At 41.9% G+C, this 21779-nt stretch overlaps 1 protein-coding gene across 2 annotated transcripts in view; it reads right to left on the reverse strand.

The window, feature by feature from the left end:
* ubqln4 (ubiquilin 4) overlaps positions 1 to 21779 on the reverse strand; it is a 58748-nt gene that overhangs the window by 10746 nt on the left and 26223 nt on the right. The window contains exons 2-5 of one of the 2 annotated variants that reach the window (XM_069940282.1): positions 16836 to 16987; positions 6797 to 6960; positions 5597 to 5859; positions 1269 to 1427 (exon numbers count right to left, since the gene is read on the reverse strand). In XM_069940282.1, the coding sequence (XP_069796383.1) occupies positions 1269 to 1427; positions 5597 to 5859; positions 6797 to 6960; positions 16836 to 16987 (738 nt within the window). The remainder of the gene's footprint in view (positions 1 to 1268; positions 1428 to 5596; positions 5860 to 6796; positions 6961 to 16835; positions 16988 to 21779) is intronic. The other variant, XM_069940283.1, reaches the window with a different exon arrangement.

The following is a 21779-nucleotide window of genomic DNA, read 5'->3' on the forward strand; positions in this document are numbered from 1 at the left end:
CTTCAAGATAAAAGAGCGTCAATTTAAAACAGAGATGTGGAAAAGTTTCTTTCGTCAGAAGGTCGTGAGTCTGTGGAACTTGTTGCCACAGGCAGCTGTGGAAGAGTGTGTATTTAAGGCAGAGATTGACAGGTATTTGATTAGTCAGTCAGGGTATCAAGGGTGAAGGGGAGAAAGCCAGGGAGTGCGGCTGAATGGATGGGAGGGGGGGGTGCGTGGAATGATTCAAGTCATGATTAGAATAGTAGAGCAGACTCAATGGGCTGATTGGCCTCTCCCTTCTCCTACATCTTGCGATCTTGTTCCAGACATCCTGGTGTGGGAATAGAGGGTTGGCCATTAGGAGGTCCTTTCTGGAGTAAGATGGAGAGACTGCATTTGTTTTCTATTCAGAACAATGGTGGCCCGGACAAAGGTAAACAAAATGATGAGCTACATATGTATAAACTTCTCTCCAATTGCAAAATTCATCCAAAACTGGAGGGCAGAGGTTCAGAGAGGATATGGGAGAATTTTTTGTTTTTAAAATCCAAAATATTGAGGAAATATTGGAGACATTTCCCTGTTCTCAGATACTGGAAAAGAATCAAGACAATGGCTTGAATGTCCACGGCAGAGATGATGGAGCAAGTTCTGGTAAATGGAATGTGCAGATGGTAGCTCGGTGGTTGGCAGCATGGAAATGATGGGCCAAAGAGCCTTTTTCGAATCTGTACAAACTTGAGAAGAACAACTAGATGACTACCCAACCTCACTACACACTGCTAACTTTTATCTAGAGCAGTGACTATTGTCAGAGAGTACAGAAACAGGCGTTGCAGATTCAGCCCAATCACCATTCCCAATGACACTCATCCAATACCCCAGCACTTGGTCTGTGATCCTGTGCTTTGGCAATTTAAAACTCATCTTGGTCTGACAGGGGTTAAATTCTTTGTGCCTCTCCCAACACCCCCAAGGCAATCAGCACTACATCCCTGCATGATAAACAGATGTACCCAGTCATATTTTAACATGCTTGCACTACAGATATACCCAGTGTTGCATAGTGACCTCCCTGCACTAGACACATGTTGCACAGTAACCTCTGCTCACTACAGATGTCCAGTGTTATAGCGACATTCCTGCAATTAAGATGTACCCAGTGTTGTAGCAACATCCCTGAACTGCAAATAAATGCATCCAGTGTTGTAGTGAGCTCCCTGCACTACAGACGGGTGTACCCACTGTTATAGTGACCTCCCCGCACTACAGGCAGATGAAGCTACCTGTTCTCTGGCCGCGCTGAACATGGGCTCCTGGATGTCTGTGTACATGCGCCGCAGAGCGTTGTAACCACCAGGAATGCTCTCCAGGTTGCTGAGGGCCCGGTCTTGATTCCTCATCATTTCCTGCATCATGGCCGGGTTCCGGGCCAGTTCCATTGTCTGCCAAGGGCAACAAGAAAGGAATAGTAACCCCAAGTGTGTTCTTGGATTGGTTGTCGGGGCAAGATGCATCACGTAAACCTAAAGCATTTAAACTCAATGTAGTTTGTCCCACCACAGAGACGTGAAATAAACTAGATAATCCTCAGGGAAAGGGAGACTCAGTTCAACATCTCTGCTCAGTAACCATAAACTAGATAATCCTGAGGGAAAGGGAGACTCAAACATCTCTGCTCAGTAACCATAAACTAGATAATCCTGAGGGAAAGGGAGACTCAGTTCAACATCTCTGCTCGGTAACCTTAAAGTAGAACTGCAACAGAAGCAGGTATTGTCCAACTTGCTCAATGTTTTAGATTTTTGGACCTTTTCCTGCCAAGGGCAAACACCTTCTCCCCACCCCCCCTCCCCCCCAATCACCCCAGGGGTTAACAATGATCATTGGCCATGATGGTGATGGTCACAGACAAGAACATAGCAAAATCGCACCTATTGGGGGCCAGGTGCAAAGGGTGACCAGAAACCCTGACTTGAGTTAATCCCAGTGGTCCACGACTGCTCAGGTGATCAATACAGACAGTGGCTCAGGTCAGATCAGAGAAAAATAAAACAGTGCTTTACAACTTTACAAGCCATTGTGCTCGATTCTCTCTCTCTGATACAAACTGCAAATTCTACGCACTACCTGTTTCCTTAGAAATGAGCTGCCACTTTTTATTTCAATTCATTTACAGAAAAGGTCAGCAATTATGGTCCAACGCTGCAACTGATCATTTCAGAATGCTTCAAATCAATGGGTACAGTCTAGACTAGTAGATCCCCCTGAAAGCACGGAAACAGTGTAGGTCACTTGTCTCCCAAGGTGGAGACACAGATCAAGAAATTGCCAAAGACAGACCAAGTGAATTTGGGGTCAGGCTGAGTTAGTAGTAGTGTAGATATGGTATGCACCTATGATTTCTTACCTTTCAACCTGTGCTCCACCTTGCTCCATTCCCACCCCCCACCCCTTTTATTCAGGTGGCTGCCTGATTTTGCTTGTACCTTGCTAAAAGGCCTGAAACACTGGTTACTATTTACAGTAAAACCCCTGCTATCTGGCACCTATGAGTATTGGCAGATGCCAGATGAGTGAATTTTCTGGTTGCTTGAGATTGCGTGCTGCATTATTGCCAAACTAACCGCCGGGGATGAAAATTTTATATCTTCGTATTTTTACCTATTTATTTTCTGACAGTTGCTTGAATTCTGGATGATGTGGATTTTTACTGTATTTCCTATGGATGTTGCGTGTGTGACCTATTGAGTTTCTCGGACACACTTGTGCAGTGCCAATTCCCTGAAGGTTTTGTGTGCATAACCAAAATGTACTGCAAGCGACCCACACCATTTGCTTCTCAATGCATTCACTCAAGGGTAGTTTTAACCACCAGCATTCTCCCTTTCAGAGGTTTTGCTGTGACTGAGAGCTTATAGTCCTGCAAACACCAAGCTACTGTTGTCCAAACTGTGTCTGATGTGGTCAGTGAGGGTCTGGGTTCGGTGAGCAGTGAAAGACTGTGGTGGGGGAAGGAGAGCAAAGAAGAGTCATGTTTTGTTCAAGGAAGGCGCAAGAGACTGCGAGCGCCGGAATCTAGAGCAGCCATTTTCAATTTTGGCTTCAGTTATGGCACCACCCCGGCAGGACTCTGCTCAAAATTTACAGCCCCCCTGCTCTGTGAAGCAGTCAAAGTTTGCTTCCTTCCATTCTTCTCTCCCACTGACTACATTAAAAAAGATTGTTATGCGAGGTGAAGAGAGAACAGGGCTTTCACATAAATGTGCTATGGCCCCCGCAGGGGTTCCTACTAAGAATGGCTTATCTAGAGGATCAAACAATCTACTAAAGGATGGATACATGTCTTTTTAACAGTTGTGATTTTAATAAGAATTTGGTCAGGTGCTGCAGGGTCAGGGCTAATACCTACGTTAATGAATTGGATGACCACAACTTGGTTGGTAAGTTTGTGGATGACATCCAAAACTGGTTTACAACAGAGTGCTGATCAGTTGGGAGGGTGGGCCAAGGAGTGGCAAATGGAATTTAACTCGGAGAAGACGGAATTGCTACACATGTATGCAGACAAGTAAAACCAGGGCAGGACTTGCACAGTCAATGGCAGGACGCTGGAGCGTGCCGTAGAGTAGAGGTACAATAAACCCCTGGTATCTGGCACCAGTGTGTATTGGTAGAATTTTCTGGTTGCTTGAGATTAGGTGTTGCGCGATTGGTGCCAATTTTCAACTTTCATCATTTTTACCTATTTATTTTTTGCAATTATTTTGCCAGTTGCTTGAATTCCAGATAACCTAAGTTCCCTGAAAGTGGCAACTCAGGAGGACAAGATGGTGAAGATGGTGTTTGGCCACACTGGCCTGGGCTCAGTAATTAAATATTGGGACATCACAGCACGGCTATACAGGCTGTCGGTGAGACCACAACTGTGCGCAGTTCCCAGTCATCCAGATAGAGAGATTCACAAGGATGATACCAGTACTTGAAGGCTTGAGTTAGAGGGAGAGGCTAGGCTTTATTGCCTGGAGCACGAGGTCTATAAAATCAGGGGTAGAAAAATGTGAACATAAGAAATAGGAACATGAGCAGGGCATCCGGGTCCGCCATTCAACTTGATCATGGCTAATCTGATGAAAGGTTCATCACCTAATTGCCTTTTCTCCATATCCCTTAATTTCCCTATTATGTAAAAATCTATTCAACCTTGTCTTAAATATATTTACTGAGGTTACCCCTGTAGGTTTTGCAGATATTTGTTGTTCCAGGATTTCCACAACTGAGGTACCACCATTAGCCACCTCAATGTCTCATAGATGAAACTTGCCCCATCAGGGTTTTCCAGATGGTAACTTCTTTCTTCAAGCTACCAGAGAGTTCCATTTCTCTTACTCCAAGAGAAACATCAGACAGATAGCATTTCCAGCCATCCGCCACTCTGGAACTTACTATTTCAAACCAGCTCTTCCTAGCTTGTTTCAGCCGTGACTGTTCAGTCTCTTTTCAGTGTCACCCACACACGAGCTGAGAGGGCTTCTCTTCTCTCCCCCCTCTCTCTCTCTCTCTCCAACTAACTGAGACTGCCAGGAAGCCCATGTGACTCACTTGCAAAAACCCCCACCTTCTTCAGCAAACAACAGGAGTTCTTTCTTCTGTTCAAGCTGTTGTTAGATAAACAAAACCCAGGAGTGACTTTCCTGTAAGCACTCTGCAGAAAGATACTTGTAGCTAGCCTGGCTCCAGTTCCAAACAATGGTCATTCATTTTAGGACATCAGTTCAATTAACACCCAATTGTAAATGTGCATAACATTCTCCAGATATCTTCAATATTTCTTCAGTCTTTCAAAAGATGTGTTTTAAAATGTGTGTATGTATGTAACCTACTCTAAATCTTACCAAAATCCCAAATATTACCAAATTCTCGCAAAATATTTATCCATTACACCTTCACTGCTTCAATGGGCAGCAAATTCCACAATTTCACCACCCTCTGCGACCAGAGGGGACATTTTTTATGAGGATAATCCACATCTGGAACGAGCTGACAGAAGAAGCCATGGAAGTAGATACGATTTTGACATACAAATGACATTAAGACATGCATTTAGGAGAATGTGGGCCAAATGTAGGCAAATGGGACTGCAGTGAACTGAGATTCACCGGTGGTGTGTTATAATGATGGCTGGCTCCACCTCCCAGCTCTGCCTCCATCTACCCATAAATAACCTTGGTTTCCCGCCTAAACCCTGAGCCCCTCTGAGGGCCAATGTAAGACCCTACCTTTAGTTATGAGCTAATAAAAGCGTATGTTCTCCTTTTAGTTACACTACGGGGACACGCCTAGGATGCCAATCTGGCAGTTATAGACGAGTTGGGCCAAAAGGCCTATTCTGTGCTGTGAGAGGGAACAGGATGTGGGAGAATATGCGACAACGGGACAAGTGGTTCGAAAGGAATTTCATTTCAGATGGGCCTCACCCGTCCCTTTTGTCGTTAGGCATCTTGCATACGCATCACGTTTCACTGGGGTCTAACCCCACTTATTCCATTCAGCACCCTTGCAACTCAATTGGAAGCGGGCTCATCAGGACCCAGCAAGAAAGGGGGATCTTCACCTGTCTCATTAACTCTGGGTTGTTTAACATGTGGCTGATTTCTGGGTTCCTTTCCATCAACTGCTGCATCTGAGGGTTCGCCATGATCATCTGCCTCATGAGGTCTGGGTTAGACATCATGTTCTGCACAAAAGGATTCTCCATGATCTGAGCCAGCATGTCCGGGTTTGACATGAGCTGTCGTTGCATCTGCTGCTGCAGTTCCATGAAGTTTGCCGAGCCCATGCCAAGGCTACCAAGTCCAGGAATGCCTCCGAATCCAGCTAGTGGAGGAGAGGGGGGGGAAAAACATCATCACAACTGGAAGTCAACACAAAGGATCGTCAAAATGGTCCAGAAAATTACTGTGTCGTCAATAGAGGAAAAGAAGACCTTCTCTGGGAGCGTTGTTTACTTAAAATGGGCCCAAAGAATTACTGAGGATCCCTACCATCCATGGCACAGTATCTTTGACATACTACCATTAAGGAGGTGGTACAGAAGCATCAAAACCAGGACTGCCAGACTAGGGTATGGCTTCTTCCCACAGGCTGTAAGACTGATGTACAGTATCCTCTAACCCTGGGTCTATTATTAATGAAACTGAGTAAATTATTCCAGAACATTTGTTATATTATTATAAATATTTATTTTATATTACATAATTATATTTTGATTATATATGGGATTATTATGCACTGTTTAGTATCAACAGAGTGCGGAGAAACGATGTTCATTAGGCTCCATACAGTAAAACCCCTGGCATCCGGCACCTATAGGGATTGGTAGGTGCCAGCTTAGTGACTTTTCCAGTTGCATGATTGACAAACTAATTTCCGTATTTTTTACCTATTTATTTTCCGCAATTTTTATTTTGTTGATTGCTTAAGGCCGCCATTTGCTTGAATTCTGATCACAGGGTTTTTAATATATGTACAGTTGGACGATAATACTCTTGAACTTGACTCTTGGACATCATAGCCAAGTTCAAGACTGGTGCTAATGAACGCCATCTTGAGTGTAACCTTCAGTAGAATTAACACAAGTTTATTCCCACTGCACTACTTTCTGGGTTCAACTGTTAGCCAACTGCATTAATGGTCTGCACTTGGGACTGAATCCCTTTCTCCTTTGAACCCCATTTGCACCTTTCCCTCTCACCCCACCACCACCACCCCCCCCCCCCAATCCAGCCACACCACGCACGGCCACAAATCTTACATAATACAGACTGGGAGGACGTGGGGGCTCCTGTCGGTGGTGTGGTATTGGCCCCCGTGCTGGTACTGGTGACGACGGGTGTGACAGGTTCGGGCCTCGTCGTGACCTCTTCAGCACTTGGAGCGTTGGTGGAGGTCGACGGTTGAGAAGCAAAGTCCTGGAGCCTGGCAAAAGAAAGCATGAGGTCCACCATCAGCAGGGTACAGAGAATGAGGGCCCTCATGCTCCAAGGAGGAGCCATCAATTCCACACAGCATGTCTCACTTGGAGGACTGTGTGCAGTTTTGTTCATTCCCTTTTTATGCAGCAGTACCTATCACACTCAGCACAGTCAAATTCTTTGCTTTATTTGTTCTTCTGCATGCGGGTGTCACAGTTGAGAGTAGGAGACCAAACAGTTTGCAACTCCCCATCCAATTGTGTCCCAAAGGTAGCAAGACAGGAATATTTATCCAGTGAGAACAAGTGTATAGCTGGTCTTGCACATTATCTTTAGCAGTATATCAAGTTATTATCTTTAGAGAAAGAAAGTAAAAACAGAAAGCTGGGGAAATTCAGCAGGTCAAACAGTATATTATATATAGCAAAGATAAAGATGCATAACCAATGTTTTGGAAATGAGCTCTTCATCAAGGTATGAACAAAATGGGAGGAGTCACGTGATGGAGTAGTGGCCGGACAGTGAACTCCAGCCCTCTCCAGAAAAGTCGGGAAAAACAAAGGAAAACACAAAGGCACAGAAATAAAAGTTACAGAAAAGTGAGTATAAAGGTGGAAAGAAGATGGCGACAAAAAAAGAAAAATCGAAAGCAACGGTAAGCAGAGAGGAAGAGAAGACAACGGAGGAAAAAGGTGAAGGCCTTACCTGTTCGAAGAGGCCCGCTGCGGAGAGAGAAACCCGCTCCCTCAGGTCGGTAAATAATGGACTAGAAAAACGGCTCGCTGAGCCGAGTAAAAGTGCGCAACCGCGCATGTGCGACTCCTCGCGCATGCGCGATGCGCATGAAAAAAAACACACCGACGGGAGGGGGGACCAGCTGGGGAGTCGATCTCCACAGCCGGCAACGACAGCTGCAGAACACCTGCAGCAAGAAGAGACCACAGAAGACAATAGAAACAAGAAAGAAGAGAAGGAAAGGGCAACAAAGAAACAACAGATGGCCAACCCAGAGGAAGAAGAAGAGGAAGAGGAAGAGTACAGTGAAATAGAAGAAGAAAAGAAAGGCAAGATAAAGGAGGTACTTTCTCTTATTAAAGGATACATGGAGTCATTTAAAGAATGGCAAACACAGGAATTTAATGATTTAAGAAAAAGAATAAACAACACAGAAGAGAAAATGAATAAAATAGATATGACCTTAACAGAAATGGGAAAGAAAATGGACAAGATGGAAGAGCGGGCAGTAGCAGCAGAAATGGAGGTAGAAGACTTAAAAAAGAAACTGGAGGAATCTAATAAAAAAACTAAAGAGACACAAGAACTACTAGCTCAAAAAATAGATACAATGGAAAATTATAACAGAAGAAATAACATAAAGATAGTGGGCCTTAAGGAAGATGAAGAAGGCAAGAATATGAGGGAGTTTATAAAAGAGTGGATCCCTAAGACCCTAGGATGTCCAGAACTACAGCAAGAAATGGAAATAGAAAGGGCACATAGAGTATTGGCCTCTAAACCACAACCACAACAAAAACCAAGATCTATTGTAGTAAAATTCCTAAGATATACTACAAGAGAAAAGGTACTGGAGAAGACAATGGAAAAAGTAAGAGTGGGCAACAAACCACTGGAGTATAAAGGGCAAAAAATCTTCATTTATCCAGATATAAGTTTTGAACTCCTAAAGAAGAGAAAAGAGTTCAATACAGCAAAGGCGATTTTATGGAAGAAAGGGTATAAATTTATACTAAAGCATCCAGCGGTATTGAAAATATTTATTCCAGGACAACAAAACAGACTATTCTCGGATCCAGAAGAAGCACGAAAATTTGCAGAACAATTACAAAAATAGACTGAGGGATGAAGACGGGTAATGAGAGTAAAAATGATCACGATTGATATGTATGTGGGTAGAGACAAAAATAGACTGAGGGATGAAGACGGGTAATGAGAGTAAAAATGATCACGATTGATATGTATGTGGGTAGAGACAAAAATAGACTGAGGGATGAAGACGGGTAATGAGAGTAAAAATGATCACGATTGATATGTATGCGGGTAAAGAGGTATAAGAGTGAATAGAGACAATGTGCATACGTGAATGTATCTGTACTTAGAGGAAAATATAGATAGTATAGACAAGAATTAATAAGGGAAGGTAATGGAGTAGAGAGAATAAGGAGGGAATTAAAAGAGTGACCTTTGTGACATATGAAAAGTGAAATCTTTTCTGGGGGGGGCTGGGTGGGGGGAAATAGCGGTCACTGCAAAATCAGTTGACGCTTGCGAGTGGATTCGCAAATCCAAATGGAGAGGGGAGATGTGGTTGTCCGACAAGGGATAAAGGACAACTCAGGAGGGGAAGGGGAGATTGGGGATAAAGAAGATAGAAATAGGAGAATAAGGAAAATGTTGGATGTTGTAGGAATGTTGTCTTATAAAGAGTTGAAAATAAGAAAACAGAAATGGAAAAGGAGGAAAGGTAATGATGGAAAAACGGAAAGAGAAGATAAACAAAATATAAAAGGGCTACGCTGAACTACATGACTTTAAATATTAATGGAATACATAACCAAATTAAAAGGAAGAAACTACTAAATTTAAATGAATAAATGTATTCCATTAGAAAAAATAACATATAGGTTAAGAAATAATATTGAAATATTCGAACAAGTATGGGAGCCTTACATTAAATACAATAGCGAAAACCTACCGGGGACAAACATTACCTAAGTTGATGGAAGGAGAAGGAAAGAAAAGAATGGACTCAGTAGAATTTCTGGTGTATTTTTGTTGAATGACAACATTGTCTGACTGGCTTAATGCAACCTCGATTGTATACCTAAAATGGATGGGGGGGGGGTGGGGGGGGTGGCTTGGGAGGAGGGAGGGGGGGGGAGAAAAAGTCACTGTATATGTGTGAAAAAGAAATAGTGTATATCATGGCTAATGTGATTTATGGTGTGAAAAATAAAAAAATTTAAAAAAAAGGTATGAACAAAATGTAGACAAGCACCTGAACAAAATGGTTGGGGGGAAGGAAAGACAGAGGGATGGGGAGGAGAGGGAGAACAGGGAGTGGGTTAGCAGAAACTGGAGAGTGCCCAGATGGAATATTAGGTGTTGCTCCTCCAATTCATGGGAATCTACTGTGTCATTATCTTTAGCAGTTAACAGTACATCAAGACATTATATTTAGTAGCCTAATAGCCTAAATACGACTGAGGTTGTCTGATTTCGGAAGCTAGCCAGGCTCAGGCTGAGGAACACCAAGTGCTGTAGGTTTCTATGAGGGGCACTGGACCAAGTGATGATTCTCTGTCTGCCTTACGGTCGTCAAAAGTTAAAGAATTTCATGTACATTACATTCTAAATGTGCGTGACAATAATGGAACCTTTACCTTTACATCAAGTTTCATCTTGCAAGTCCTGGGGTGTCAACAAAATAGCAATTAAAGGTGAGATATTTCAAAACTGTTCAACCTCCAACCTCACTCAGTAACCAAGGGTGACACATTCCAACGTAGTTTAACCCTCAACTTCACAGAAAGATGCTGTCAAGTTGGAGAGGGTGCAGAGATGGACTCAGGGGCCTGAGCTACAGAGAGACGTTGAGCTGATTGGGGCTTTATTCCTTGGAGCATAGAGGGGTGAGGAGTGTACAAATCACGAGAAGTGTAGATTGGGTGAATATACAGAATATTTTACCCAGAGAATGGGAATTGGTAACCAGAGGGGTTTAAGTTAAAGTGGAGAGATCCAACATGAACCTTGAGGGGCAACATTTTTTTTTAAAAAACACACAGGGTGGTGAATATGAAACAGGGCGCTGATTCAAAACCTGGATACAGACAGGTTCCATTTCCAGAAGGGGAATGCACTTCCCACCACCCCCCGCCCCCACCCCACAAGTTGCAGACTTTGTGTAGCACCAGCCAGAATTCCTTATGCTCTGTCCCAACAATTTTTCTCTCCACAGTCTGGTTCTTTGGATCCAAAACAAAAAGGCGCTGGAACAAAGCAACATTTTGCGAGGTGCTCCCAGTGGACCTCACAGCACCCTCTACACTGCTCCACTCTCCTATCCTTCCATTCTAAAACTTCCCAAAAAAAAAAACATTCTTTTAAATCTGCTTTCAGCTTGGGTGAGCCACCAAACCTTGAGAAGCAAATGACCTCCCAAGCTGTCACCTACACTTCCCATTGCCATGGAAATGCAACAACATATTAAAGGATTCATTTCTTCCCACTCAGGAAGGAGATCCCATCAGATTTGAGGGCAGGTTCTTTTCCACAGCTATCAGACTCCTGAACAAACCTCACGCCAATGAAAATAACATTGTTCTTGCTCCATTCTGATCACTTACTTCAGCTCTGCACTCTGTACTGTTCAGTTTGCTGTACTTAAGTATGGATTAACTTACTGGAAAGCATACAAAGCAAACTCTTTCACCTGGCCCGATACCGGTGACAATAAACAAACTGGAGCTAGTGCCCTCAACTCGAATAATAAAAAGTACGGTGGTGTCCAGAGTCAGAAGTACAAAGGTACGTAAGCAATAATTTAGTAATGCTCCACACAATTTTATTCCACTTTTTTTCGACACATTGGCCTTCATCAGAGTATTGAGTACAGAAGTTGGGATGTCATGTTGCAGTTGTACAAGATATTCATGAGATTCCATTTGGAGGATGGTTTTCAGTTTTTGTCACCATGCTGCAAGAAAGATGTTGCATCTGTCCATTTTTTGTTGATTAAGCACTGCAACAGCACCTATTGCAACCACCTCCTCTGGCATACACCCACCACCCTCTGTGCAAAAAAAAAAATGACCCCTCGGGTTCTTGTGAAATCTCTCCCCCGTCACCTTAAACTTGTGTGCTCTGGTTAGAGACTTCACTTGATGGTCATACACTGAAACAACAATAAAGAGGATCTGATCGCCTTTGGCCTGACAACATCTTTCTGGTAGCACAGTGACCAAATCTGAAGACAATAGTCCAAATGGCACCCCACTATACCTGTTGGAGCTGTGATATCTTCACTGCGTATTGCATTATCCAGAACCAGCCTGTAACCATTTTGAAAGGTTCACAGCCTCTTCTCAAACCAAAAAGTAACATTTATTTTGATCCAAACACACAGAAACTCATAATGAAGACTGTTTTTAATTAAATCTTACAAATCTTCACCTTTCGGGGTAGGTTTGTCATCTGTATATTAGAGGTTCACAGAAAGATTTACAAGAACAAAGCTACAGTAGAGGTTCTAACTGAAAGGACTGAGATTCATTTCTTTAGAAAGAAAATAGAAGTCTAACCAAATCAGAGGTGTTTGAGATAATGGAAGAGTTTGATATGGGAGAGGAAGAGTAGCTTGGGATTATAACCACAAGAGTTGCTGAGAAATCCAAATGATTATTCAGGGAAACTTCATTACCCAAAAAGCTTGAGAACAAGGAATATGATCCCACAGCGTGTGGTTGAGGTGAATAGCAGAGATACATTTAAGGGGAAGCTGAGGAAAGCCACAAGAGAAAGGATTTGAAGACCATGCAGGTTAAATCTGTCGACGGCAGATTGTGTAGAAGATAAACGGCAACGTGCACCATGGGCCAAATTGCCTGTTTCTGTTCTGGGTGATTGTAGCAGTAGTATAATACCAGACGCCCAAGTCTCATCAGCTTCGAGGAACATAAAAATTAACCTGGACATACTCTGACAACAGGTCGAGGAGATAAAACGTAAGACGTGCACTACACCATGTTGCAGAATCAATGGTAAAAATTGACTCAATAGCCTCCATCTGTGCTGTAATAACTCTGACAATATGTGGACGGTGCAGTTAGTGTAGCGGTTAGCGCAATGCTGTTACAGCGCCAGCGATTGGGGATCAAGTTTGGCGCTGTCTCTAAGGAGTTTGGACGCTCTCTCCATGTCTGTTTGGGTTTCCTCCAAGTGCTCTGGTTTTCTCCCACCCTTCAAAAATATATGGGGGTTGTAGGTTGATTAGAAGTAATTGGGTGGCATGGGCTTGTGGGTTAATGCTGTGTGTCCAAATTTATGACAAAAACCAGTTCATCTGACCACTGGTGAACTAGCCTGTCAAATACAATTGCTCCTTCTGGGCTTAGCAGATATGGAAACCAGTTTTCAAAAACTACCACCTCCAATAGCATCTGAAGTTCCCCATTCAGCACTTAACATTGGACCAGGGGCTGCATTCAAGTGTCAGTGGACAGATGGCATTTCATGTCAGGTGAACAAATGCACTCCTCCACACTTGGGAAAGCTTTGTGACTGTCCCAGAAAGGTAAAATGCCTGGAGCTGCAGGACAGAGATAACAGTGGTAGAGCAGTAGCACAAGCCAGAGCACGAGGTATTAACAATTTTAGCATTCCAACTTCCTCCACTGCACCAGGGTTACATTTTCAGGCAGCTGCAGTGTTACTGAGGCAGGTGTAGTGCAGAGCTTGCTCGCCACAGTTTATACTTTACAATAGCAACAACCCAAAACACTCCAAAAGTAACCAGAGGAGCTGGTTTTACATAAATCAGAAGCTTTCTCCATCCAAATTGAAGAGAATCTGAAAGCTGTACTTCAATGAACTTTGAATGTCGCCTCTGACATAACCATATAATGAAGGATCAGGCCCAAAACGCTGATCATCCTTTGCTTCCTATTGATGTTGAGGGACCTGCTGAGTTTCTCCAGCACATTTGTACATTGGAAATATGCAGAACAACATTTTAACTCTCATTTGAAAGACGAATGGCTCAATTCAAATCGACACCACAAGCCTGGACTTTGCCCTCATCTCAAGAACGAGACACAATTCCATAGCCTTGTGACGGTGAACTCTGGCTGATAATATGCATAATTAGCTGAGGATAAACCACTTAGGAAAGTATTCTGTCGAGAATGTTATTGCCTGCAGTGAGGCCACTAGGCAATAACATTCTCGCCAGAATACTCAGAAACTCAGCAGGTCCCTCAACATCAAATCCCTTAAAGTATCTGCTTGCATTGGAAACCAAAAGATACAACAGGATTAATAGGAACATTCCTGGGATGAGATGGTTTGTCCTCACACATTTAAAGAAAAATCAAACCTCAAGGCTTGAAAAATTAGTTGATCTTATTGAAACAAGGTTCCTTAAGGGTGACGACAATATAGATGTTGACATGTTTTCACTCGTGGGAGAAGGTGGAATGAGTGGACAACTGCTTCCCGTGGGTAGTGGGAATGCTAAATGACCAAGGGAACTGCTCATACAAACTATCTGAGACTCTCATATTCATGAAACAATATTTATTAGTGTATATGAATACTTGCCATGCATATGTACGGTTTGCTATGTCTGGTTGTGTCTGGATATTTTGCACCAAGGGCCAGAAAAAGATGTTTCATCAGGTTGTACTTGCACAAATCGGATAATAAGCTTATCTTGACTTGACTTACAAAGGAGATATTCAAAGCTAATGTTCATTGGGTCCTTCAATTGGGGGTGGAGAAGGCGAGGTCTAGTCTTTCCAATTCTCCATGACAGTGGATTTGGAGTGAAGGCAGTGAGGAAACTTGACTGAACTTTATTAAATTAGGAGAGACATGTAGGGTAGACAGTACAGGTACACAATCCTTTATCCAGACATCTAAAATCCGGAAAGCTCCAAAAACTGGCAAGTGGGGAGAGAGACGGCAGCGTGACTGGAAGGGGGTGGGGGTGGATACGTCAGCACAATTCGGGTGGGCTTAAATCTGGCTTTCCGAAATCCGGAAAAATCCAAAATTCAGAACACACTGTCCCCCAAGGGTTCTGGATAAAGGATTGTGTACCTGTACAAATCTTTCTCTTCCCAGCACCCTAACTCACCCCCAGGTAACGAAGTATTAATGGAGTAAGATTTAGTTTTGGAAACATTTTCTGGAGCAGATTCAAGTATGCACAGTTTTAAGCCCTGTTTGAACAGGGCATTACCCCATATGTTATAAGAAATCCATATCCACAGAGGGAATTACCATAAGGATAAACATGAATTATAACAGTCCAGAGAGAGATTGAAGGTGCAACACACATTTTTAAAGCAATGTTCCTGTGTTTAAACAAAAGGCTATCAGGAGGGTTTAAAACTACATGCAGAAGAACTCTATACCCAATAAAGCAAGTGTCTATGTAGTTAATATTCAGAAATAGGCATTTCTTTTCCAGTACTTGCCCACTTCAAAGCTTTAGCTGGACTCTCATCTACAGCAAAAAACATGGATTTGGATTTCAGCCACCTTTAACATGGAGAAAGAGTGAAAGTCTGCTCTTGTGTATTGAAATATGTGAGGAAGTTAGTTCTGCGGGCAGTACAGCTAGTCAACCCATGCGTACAAAGCAGTATAAGCATTGTAATGAATGAAGTTAGAGGGATCAGAGGATATCAGTGGGAAAGAAAGGTACCCAGTTATTGTCACACACAAAAACTGGAATGCTCAAGGCTGTAAAAGGAGTAGGGTTGGGGATGGAGATAGTGGGTGGAGGAGGTTAAATTCAAATAATGGGATAAGACAACTGCAATAGACTAGAAGCACTGTGTAGGTAGGCGGGAATATCTGACATCCTCTTGGAGTTGTCGCTTCCTGACACCCAAAAAAGCTCATTTTTATTTTAACGTCGAGATATAGTAGTAATAGGCCAATCTGGCCAATGAGCCTGTGCCGCCCAAATACATTCATGTGATCAATTAACCTCTTAACTCTGTATGACTTTAGATTGTGGGAGGAAAACAAAGCACCCAGAGAAAACCCAAGCGGCCACAAGGAGATTGTAACACACTCTTTACAGACAGCACCACATTCAAACCCGGGTTGCTGGCATAGTGTTGTGCTAACCTCTACACTAAATGTGTCACCCAATATGAGACAATAAAGATAATCTGAAGGATGTGCCTCCATCACACATATTCAAAGTTGGGACCAATCAGTAGGTTTCCTGGAATTAAAACAAAAATAGCAACATTGGGTGCAGATGCTGCAAGAGGTGAGAGGTTTGTAGATATGCAAGATAAATTCAATGCTTCAGCAAGAAGTGGGAAGGACATTTTGCTGCAGATTGCTGAGGGCAACACCATATAAACATGTAAGAGTCGATACCATGTAAAAGTTAACCCCTCTATTTATGGGCCAAAAATTCGGTATTTTCCATAGATCACGTCAAAGTCGACCCTCCTATTTTTGGCCCCACGCCTGCCCATCTGAGATCCCAGCCACCCAATGGAGCTCCCGACCGCGGGATTCTTGCCTAGGCCCTGACTGCCTGCCTATCTGAACTCCCGATGCCTTGATCGAGGTCTTCCCGCCCATCCGAGCTCCAGGTGCCTCGATTGATGTAGGTACTTACTGCGGTCTATAGTAGTATGCTTGTAATAACTGACCCCCTAAATTTTACCCTAATAATTGGTCCACAAAAGTAGACTATTACACACGTGTATTCAGTAAATGCTGCCATGTGACTAGAATCCTTTTAGAGAAGAAAGCCAAAGAGAATAACTGAAGGTGTAGTAAAATTCACAGGTACTTGCCTCCTCTTTATCCGTACCCAGCTTACCATTGGCAATTACTACCAGCAATATTTCTGCTGCGTCATTAGTTGATGACAGTGGCACCTTTGCCCTGACGCATGCATGGTCTGTGGATCAAATTTAGCGTGCATCTCAGAAATACATTGTTCTCTTATAAAACTAAAGAACCTGGAACTTGTCAACTAACAGCAAGTAACCAGGGCATCTGACCAGCCACATAACAGGATACATGACCCGAGATGAATTGCAGTATCTGTGTGAACATGGATTGTGGTTGTGGTTGCCGAGCCAGCATTCTGAGACCATTTACCTCTGCGCTGTCTTTATGACCAGGTGCACAGTGAGCCCGTCCTTGATGCCATGCTGGCTGAGTGTGTCGCCATCCTTCAGAATCTTCCCGGCAAAGATGAGCACCAGCTGCTCCTGCTTGGCTTTGAACCGTTTGGATATTTCATCTTTAAACTAGGTGAGAGAAAAGCAAAATGCAGAGAGATTACAATGGCAGCTTTTCTCAAAGGATCAGCAAGGTTTTTATGAGCAGACCCACTGCGACTTTCAGCACTGGCTTGACAAATTTAGTGTGGATGTGGTTGATAGAATAACTGCTGTGGCTCCTGGTAAGGAAGGGAGAGATGAACACAGTGAGGGTGTCATCTCTCTGTCTAGACCCTTGCCTCCTGTCCACTGATCGACAATGTGCACATACAAAAGTTTACAAGCACCTAATAAATGACAGGTCACCTGTTTTTGTGAATGAAGGTACAAATATGTTTACGAACACTCTCACTCTCTTCTTCCAATAGTCACAGCTGACCTTTCAGAAACAGTTCAAAGGGCAGCTGGACCTTGGTTTACTGAAACTTCCAGGACAAACCCTGCAATGGTTTTGATGGAACCAGTTCAGTTGTCCTGCAGAAAGGAAATGATTCTATGGAAGTGATGGGGAAGAGATTGTTTTACATAAAAGACAACCCACATTTTATTGTGACCCGACAGCTCAGTAATAGCATACGGCAGCTGAGCCTGACCCAGTAACATAGTACCAGCGGGAACTAAAACAAATCTGGATAGGATCGACAGCGATTTACCTTGCACCTCAATCACCTTAAAAACACAAGAAATAGGAGCACGAGTTAGCCATTCCACCATCCAGCCTGCTCCACCTTTCAGTGTGATCAGGGCGGATCTGATGATAGGCTTGTCCCCATCTAGCTGAGTTTTCCCCATATCCCTTAATCCCCCTACTATGTAAAATTCTATCCAATCTTGTCTTAAATATATTTACTGAGGTCACCTCCACTGCTTCAATGGCTAATGAATTCCAGATTCACCACCCTCTGGGAAAAGCAGTTCCTCCTCATCTCTGCCCTAAATCTACTACCCTGAATCTTGAGGCTCTGCCCTTTAGTTCTCACATTACCTACCTGTGGAATAATTTAAAAAAACCTTCCTCTATCTTATCTATTCTTTTCACAATTTTAAATGCTTTTTCCCATAAAAAAAATACACTGCCGTAGCAGATAACGTCCAACTATCAGTATTTTTTAAGCAGCATGTTTAAATGCCATACAGTTCAAACTTCTCCATCTGGGACTGAGTGTTCACAGAAAGGACTTCAATAATTATAACAGGTGTTTGAATGAGTGAAATTCAGCTGGGACATCTTGAGTACTCCTGAGACCAAGGAAGGTATCAGAGACCGTGCACAAATCTGGGCATCCTTGAGAATTTAAATCCTCAGTCTCAAAAATAACAAGCTCACAATCAAGTTCAAGCAAAGACAATTCACAAAACAAGTTTGAGGAGGTTTTCAGAATGCAAACACCTAGTCAAAAGGAAGGCAACAAACCATTCGCAAGCAGAGACTACTTGAGGAAAGCGATCTTCAAGTTTGTTATATATACCATATAATTCAGCACATTATAATCACATAGATCCAAAAAGATATAAATACAGTATGGCACGGTTGGCAAAGCGGTTAACGCAACGTCTTTACAGCGCCAACGATCAGGAATGGGATTCAAATCCTGCCATGTCTGTAAGGAGTTTGTTCATTGTCCCCATGTCTGCGCAGGTTTCTTCCCACCATTTGAAACATACCAGGGGTGTAGGTTAATTGGGAGCAAATTGGGCGGCACGGAATCGTGGGCCGAAATGGCCTGTTGCCATGCTGCATGTCCAAATCTAAATTTACTCAGTTACAAGTTACTGTTCATCAATCTCACAGGCTGCAGTAAGTTATTACCCAGCCTGATTTTGATACTCCTGTACACCCTTCTTGATGGTAGTGGGTCTAAGTCAGTTTGATTACATTTGTTATTGGTTTACTGTTCTTTATTTGTTTAAGCGTACAGATTTTTTTTTGCGGTAGTTCTGCCAAGTCCGCAGCAAAAAGAATCTCAGGATTATATATGATGTCATGCACGTACTCTGACAATAAATCTGAAATCTGAAGATACCGTGTGCTGGACAGAAAGGGTACTCTCTAATTCATCAAGTGCTATTTAAGAAACCCCGGCGAATGTCATCAGGAGAAAAGGGTGTCCCCAGTTGTCTTCTCAGCCATTTTGACAAACCTCTACATTGACTTTGAAGCTACCGTATCACAGAATGAGGCAGCCAGTTTAGGACACTCACAAGTGTGCTCCTGTCAAATGTTGTCAAGGTGGGGACCGGTAATCTTGTCCTCCTCAACCTCCATTGGAAGTCTTGACGAATGAGATGGTGTTGTGGGTCTAGGATAGCTCGTCCTTTACATGCACATCAAGTCATCTAGTTAACAAAATGTCAATGCCATCATTCCATTTACTAAATCAAAATGCAGTGGAGCTAGTTATTCCTTTTTGTTTTCAAAAGCTTTTGATAAATTTAAGCCATGAGGTAATATAACAACTCTGTAAGACCTTGGAATATTGCATTCAGTTCTGGTCACCTCATTACAAGAAAGATGTCAATGCTACTGGTGATTTTCAAGGATGCTGTCTGGATTGGAGACAATACAAGGAAGCACATGTCAGGTATAAGGCAGCACTATCTAAAATCTTCTCAGAATTTTTTTTTTAAATCAGCTTTATCACTCTGACCACCATTGTCTACATTTCTTCTTGGAATTCGGTTCCCATCTTGTGTCTCCACTCTCCTTGGTGGACTACGTCTTTCCTGAAATTGCGTAATTGACAACAATTGGGACTTTCAATTTGGAGGTTTGAGATTACCTAATTTTCAATATTATTATGAGGCAGCTCAATTTAAATTTCTTAGTGCACTAATGAATATGGAGGATCCGCCCAGTTGGGCAAAGATAGAACTGGCAGTTATTTTAGAAAAACCTCCACATGAATTTTTGTTTCGATGGAATAAAAATTTGTTATGAACTTATGATGTACCAATATTGAAACATTTATTGAATCTATGGACAAGTAAACTTGATAAAATGGGGCTCAAAAATAAATGGTCTGGGCGATTGCCATTATATAATAATCAACTTGTTCCTTTTACGGTCTCCAATATTACTTTGAAACAATGGGAAAGGAAAGGAATAAAAAACTTATCTGATTGTTTTTTTGAAGGATATTTTTGTTCTTTTGAGGAATTACAATTTGGTATTAGTGGAAATTCTGCATTTGTGTACTATCAGTTAAGATCATTTGTAAAACAGATATGTGGTCGGCAAATGACTTTATTGCCCGAAACTAGCTTTGAGAAATATGTACTTTCAATACCAAAAAAGGGGTATATATCTGATTTGTATTGTATTCTACAAGAAAATGAAAGTAAGAAACATTGGGATAAAGATAAGTTGAAATGGGAAAAAGATTTAGGTTCTACAATAGCTGAAGGAGCTTGGATGGAAATTTGTCAAAACAGTATTCGGAAATTGATTAATGCTAGATTAGCGATGATTAATTATAATTTTATACATCAATTATACTTAACACCAGAAAAATTAAAAAAATTTGGTCTTAGTAAGTCAGATTGTTGTTTTCATTGTAACCAGACAGCCAGTACTTTTTTATATGCTGTCTGGTCCTGTGACCTATTGCAACAGTTTTGGAAAGGTATTCAATCTATATTTAATAGATTATATAATATTTGTGTTGTATTAGATCCTGATATATTTTTATTAGGGAATATGCAATTATTAATTGATTTAGGATTAAATAATTATCAGATTTCTTTTATCTATTTAGCTTTAGTAGTGGCCAAGAAATGTATAGCATTTACTTGGAAAGATAGAAATATACTAACTTTGGACAGGTGATGAAGTCTTGTTTAATTATGGAAAGGATATCTTTTTCAATCCAAGATAAGATGTCTTTTTATAAGTTGAAGTGGACTCCATTTGTTAAGTATATGCAATTAAGTTTGATTTAAGTATGCTCTTAGATGTGATATTTTAGATCTGATAAATCTTTTTTTATTATTTTTATTTGTCATATTTTCCTTTTTTTGTGTTTTTTTTAATACATAATATTATTAATTTTACTAATTCTTCACTCTTTATTTTGGGGAGGGGAAGGGTGGGTTATTTTTATATATATAGATTTTTAGTTGTTGTATATGTAGGGGGGGTTAGACTGAATTAAGTTAGGTTATTAATGTTGTATTGTAATTATATTATTTTATTTTATATCTTTTCTTTAAATGTAATCTTTTTTTTATTCCTGTGATAAAACCTTTAAATAAAGTTTTTTAAAAAAGGTATAAGGCAGCACGGTTAGAGTAGAAGTTAGTGCAAAGCTGTAACAGGGCCAACGATCAGGGTTCCCATTCAGCACTTTAAGGAGTGTGTATGTTCTTCCTGTGTCTGCGTGGGGTTCTCTGGCTGCTCCAATTTCCTCCCACCCTTCAAAATGGACGGTGGATTGTTGGTTAATTGGGGTATTCGGGTGGCACAGGCCTGAGGGCCAGAAGGGCCTGTTACCATGTTACATGCCTAAATAAGACCCATACCCCCAGTCCAGTGGTTTTTGTTGTTATAATGATACCTATAATCCTCATTTCCCCATGGCATTGAAGGAGCCACTTCAGCCCAGTGAATCTATAACAAGTCACAGCACAATCCTTGAGCCTGTTACCTTGCAGTATGTCTAAATTTAAAATTTTAAAACAAGTCACTTGAGATTTATTGGGGATATAGGAAAGAACAAGAAAGAAATTGGGAGGGAAAAAAATAAGGCCATGAAGTGAATGACCTTAACTAGTAGAATCAAGGAGAACCCTAAGACCTTTTAGGAGTAGGACAACAGATGGT

This window comes from Narcine bancroftii, chromosome 5 (assembly GCF_036971445.1).
Source record: "Narcine bancroftii isolate sNarBan1 chromosome 5, sNarBan1.hap1, whole genome shotgun sequence".
Lineage (NCBI taxonomy): Eukaryota > Metazoa > Chordata > Chondrichthyes > Torpediniformes > Narcinidae > Narcine > Narcine bancroftii.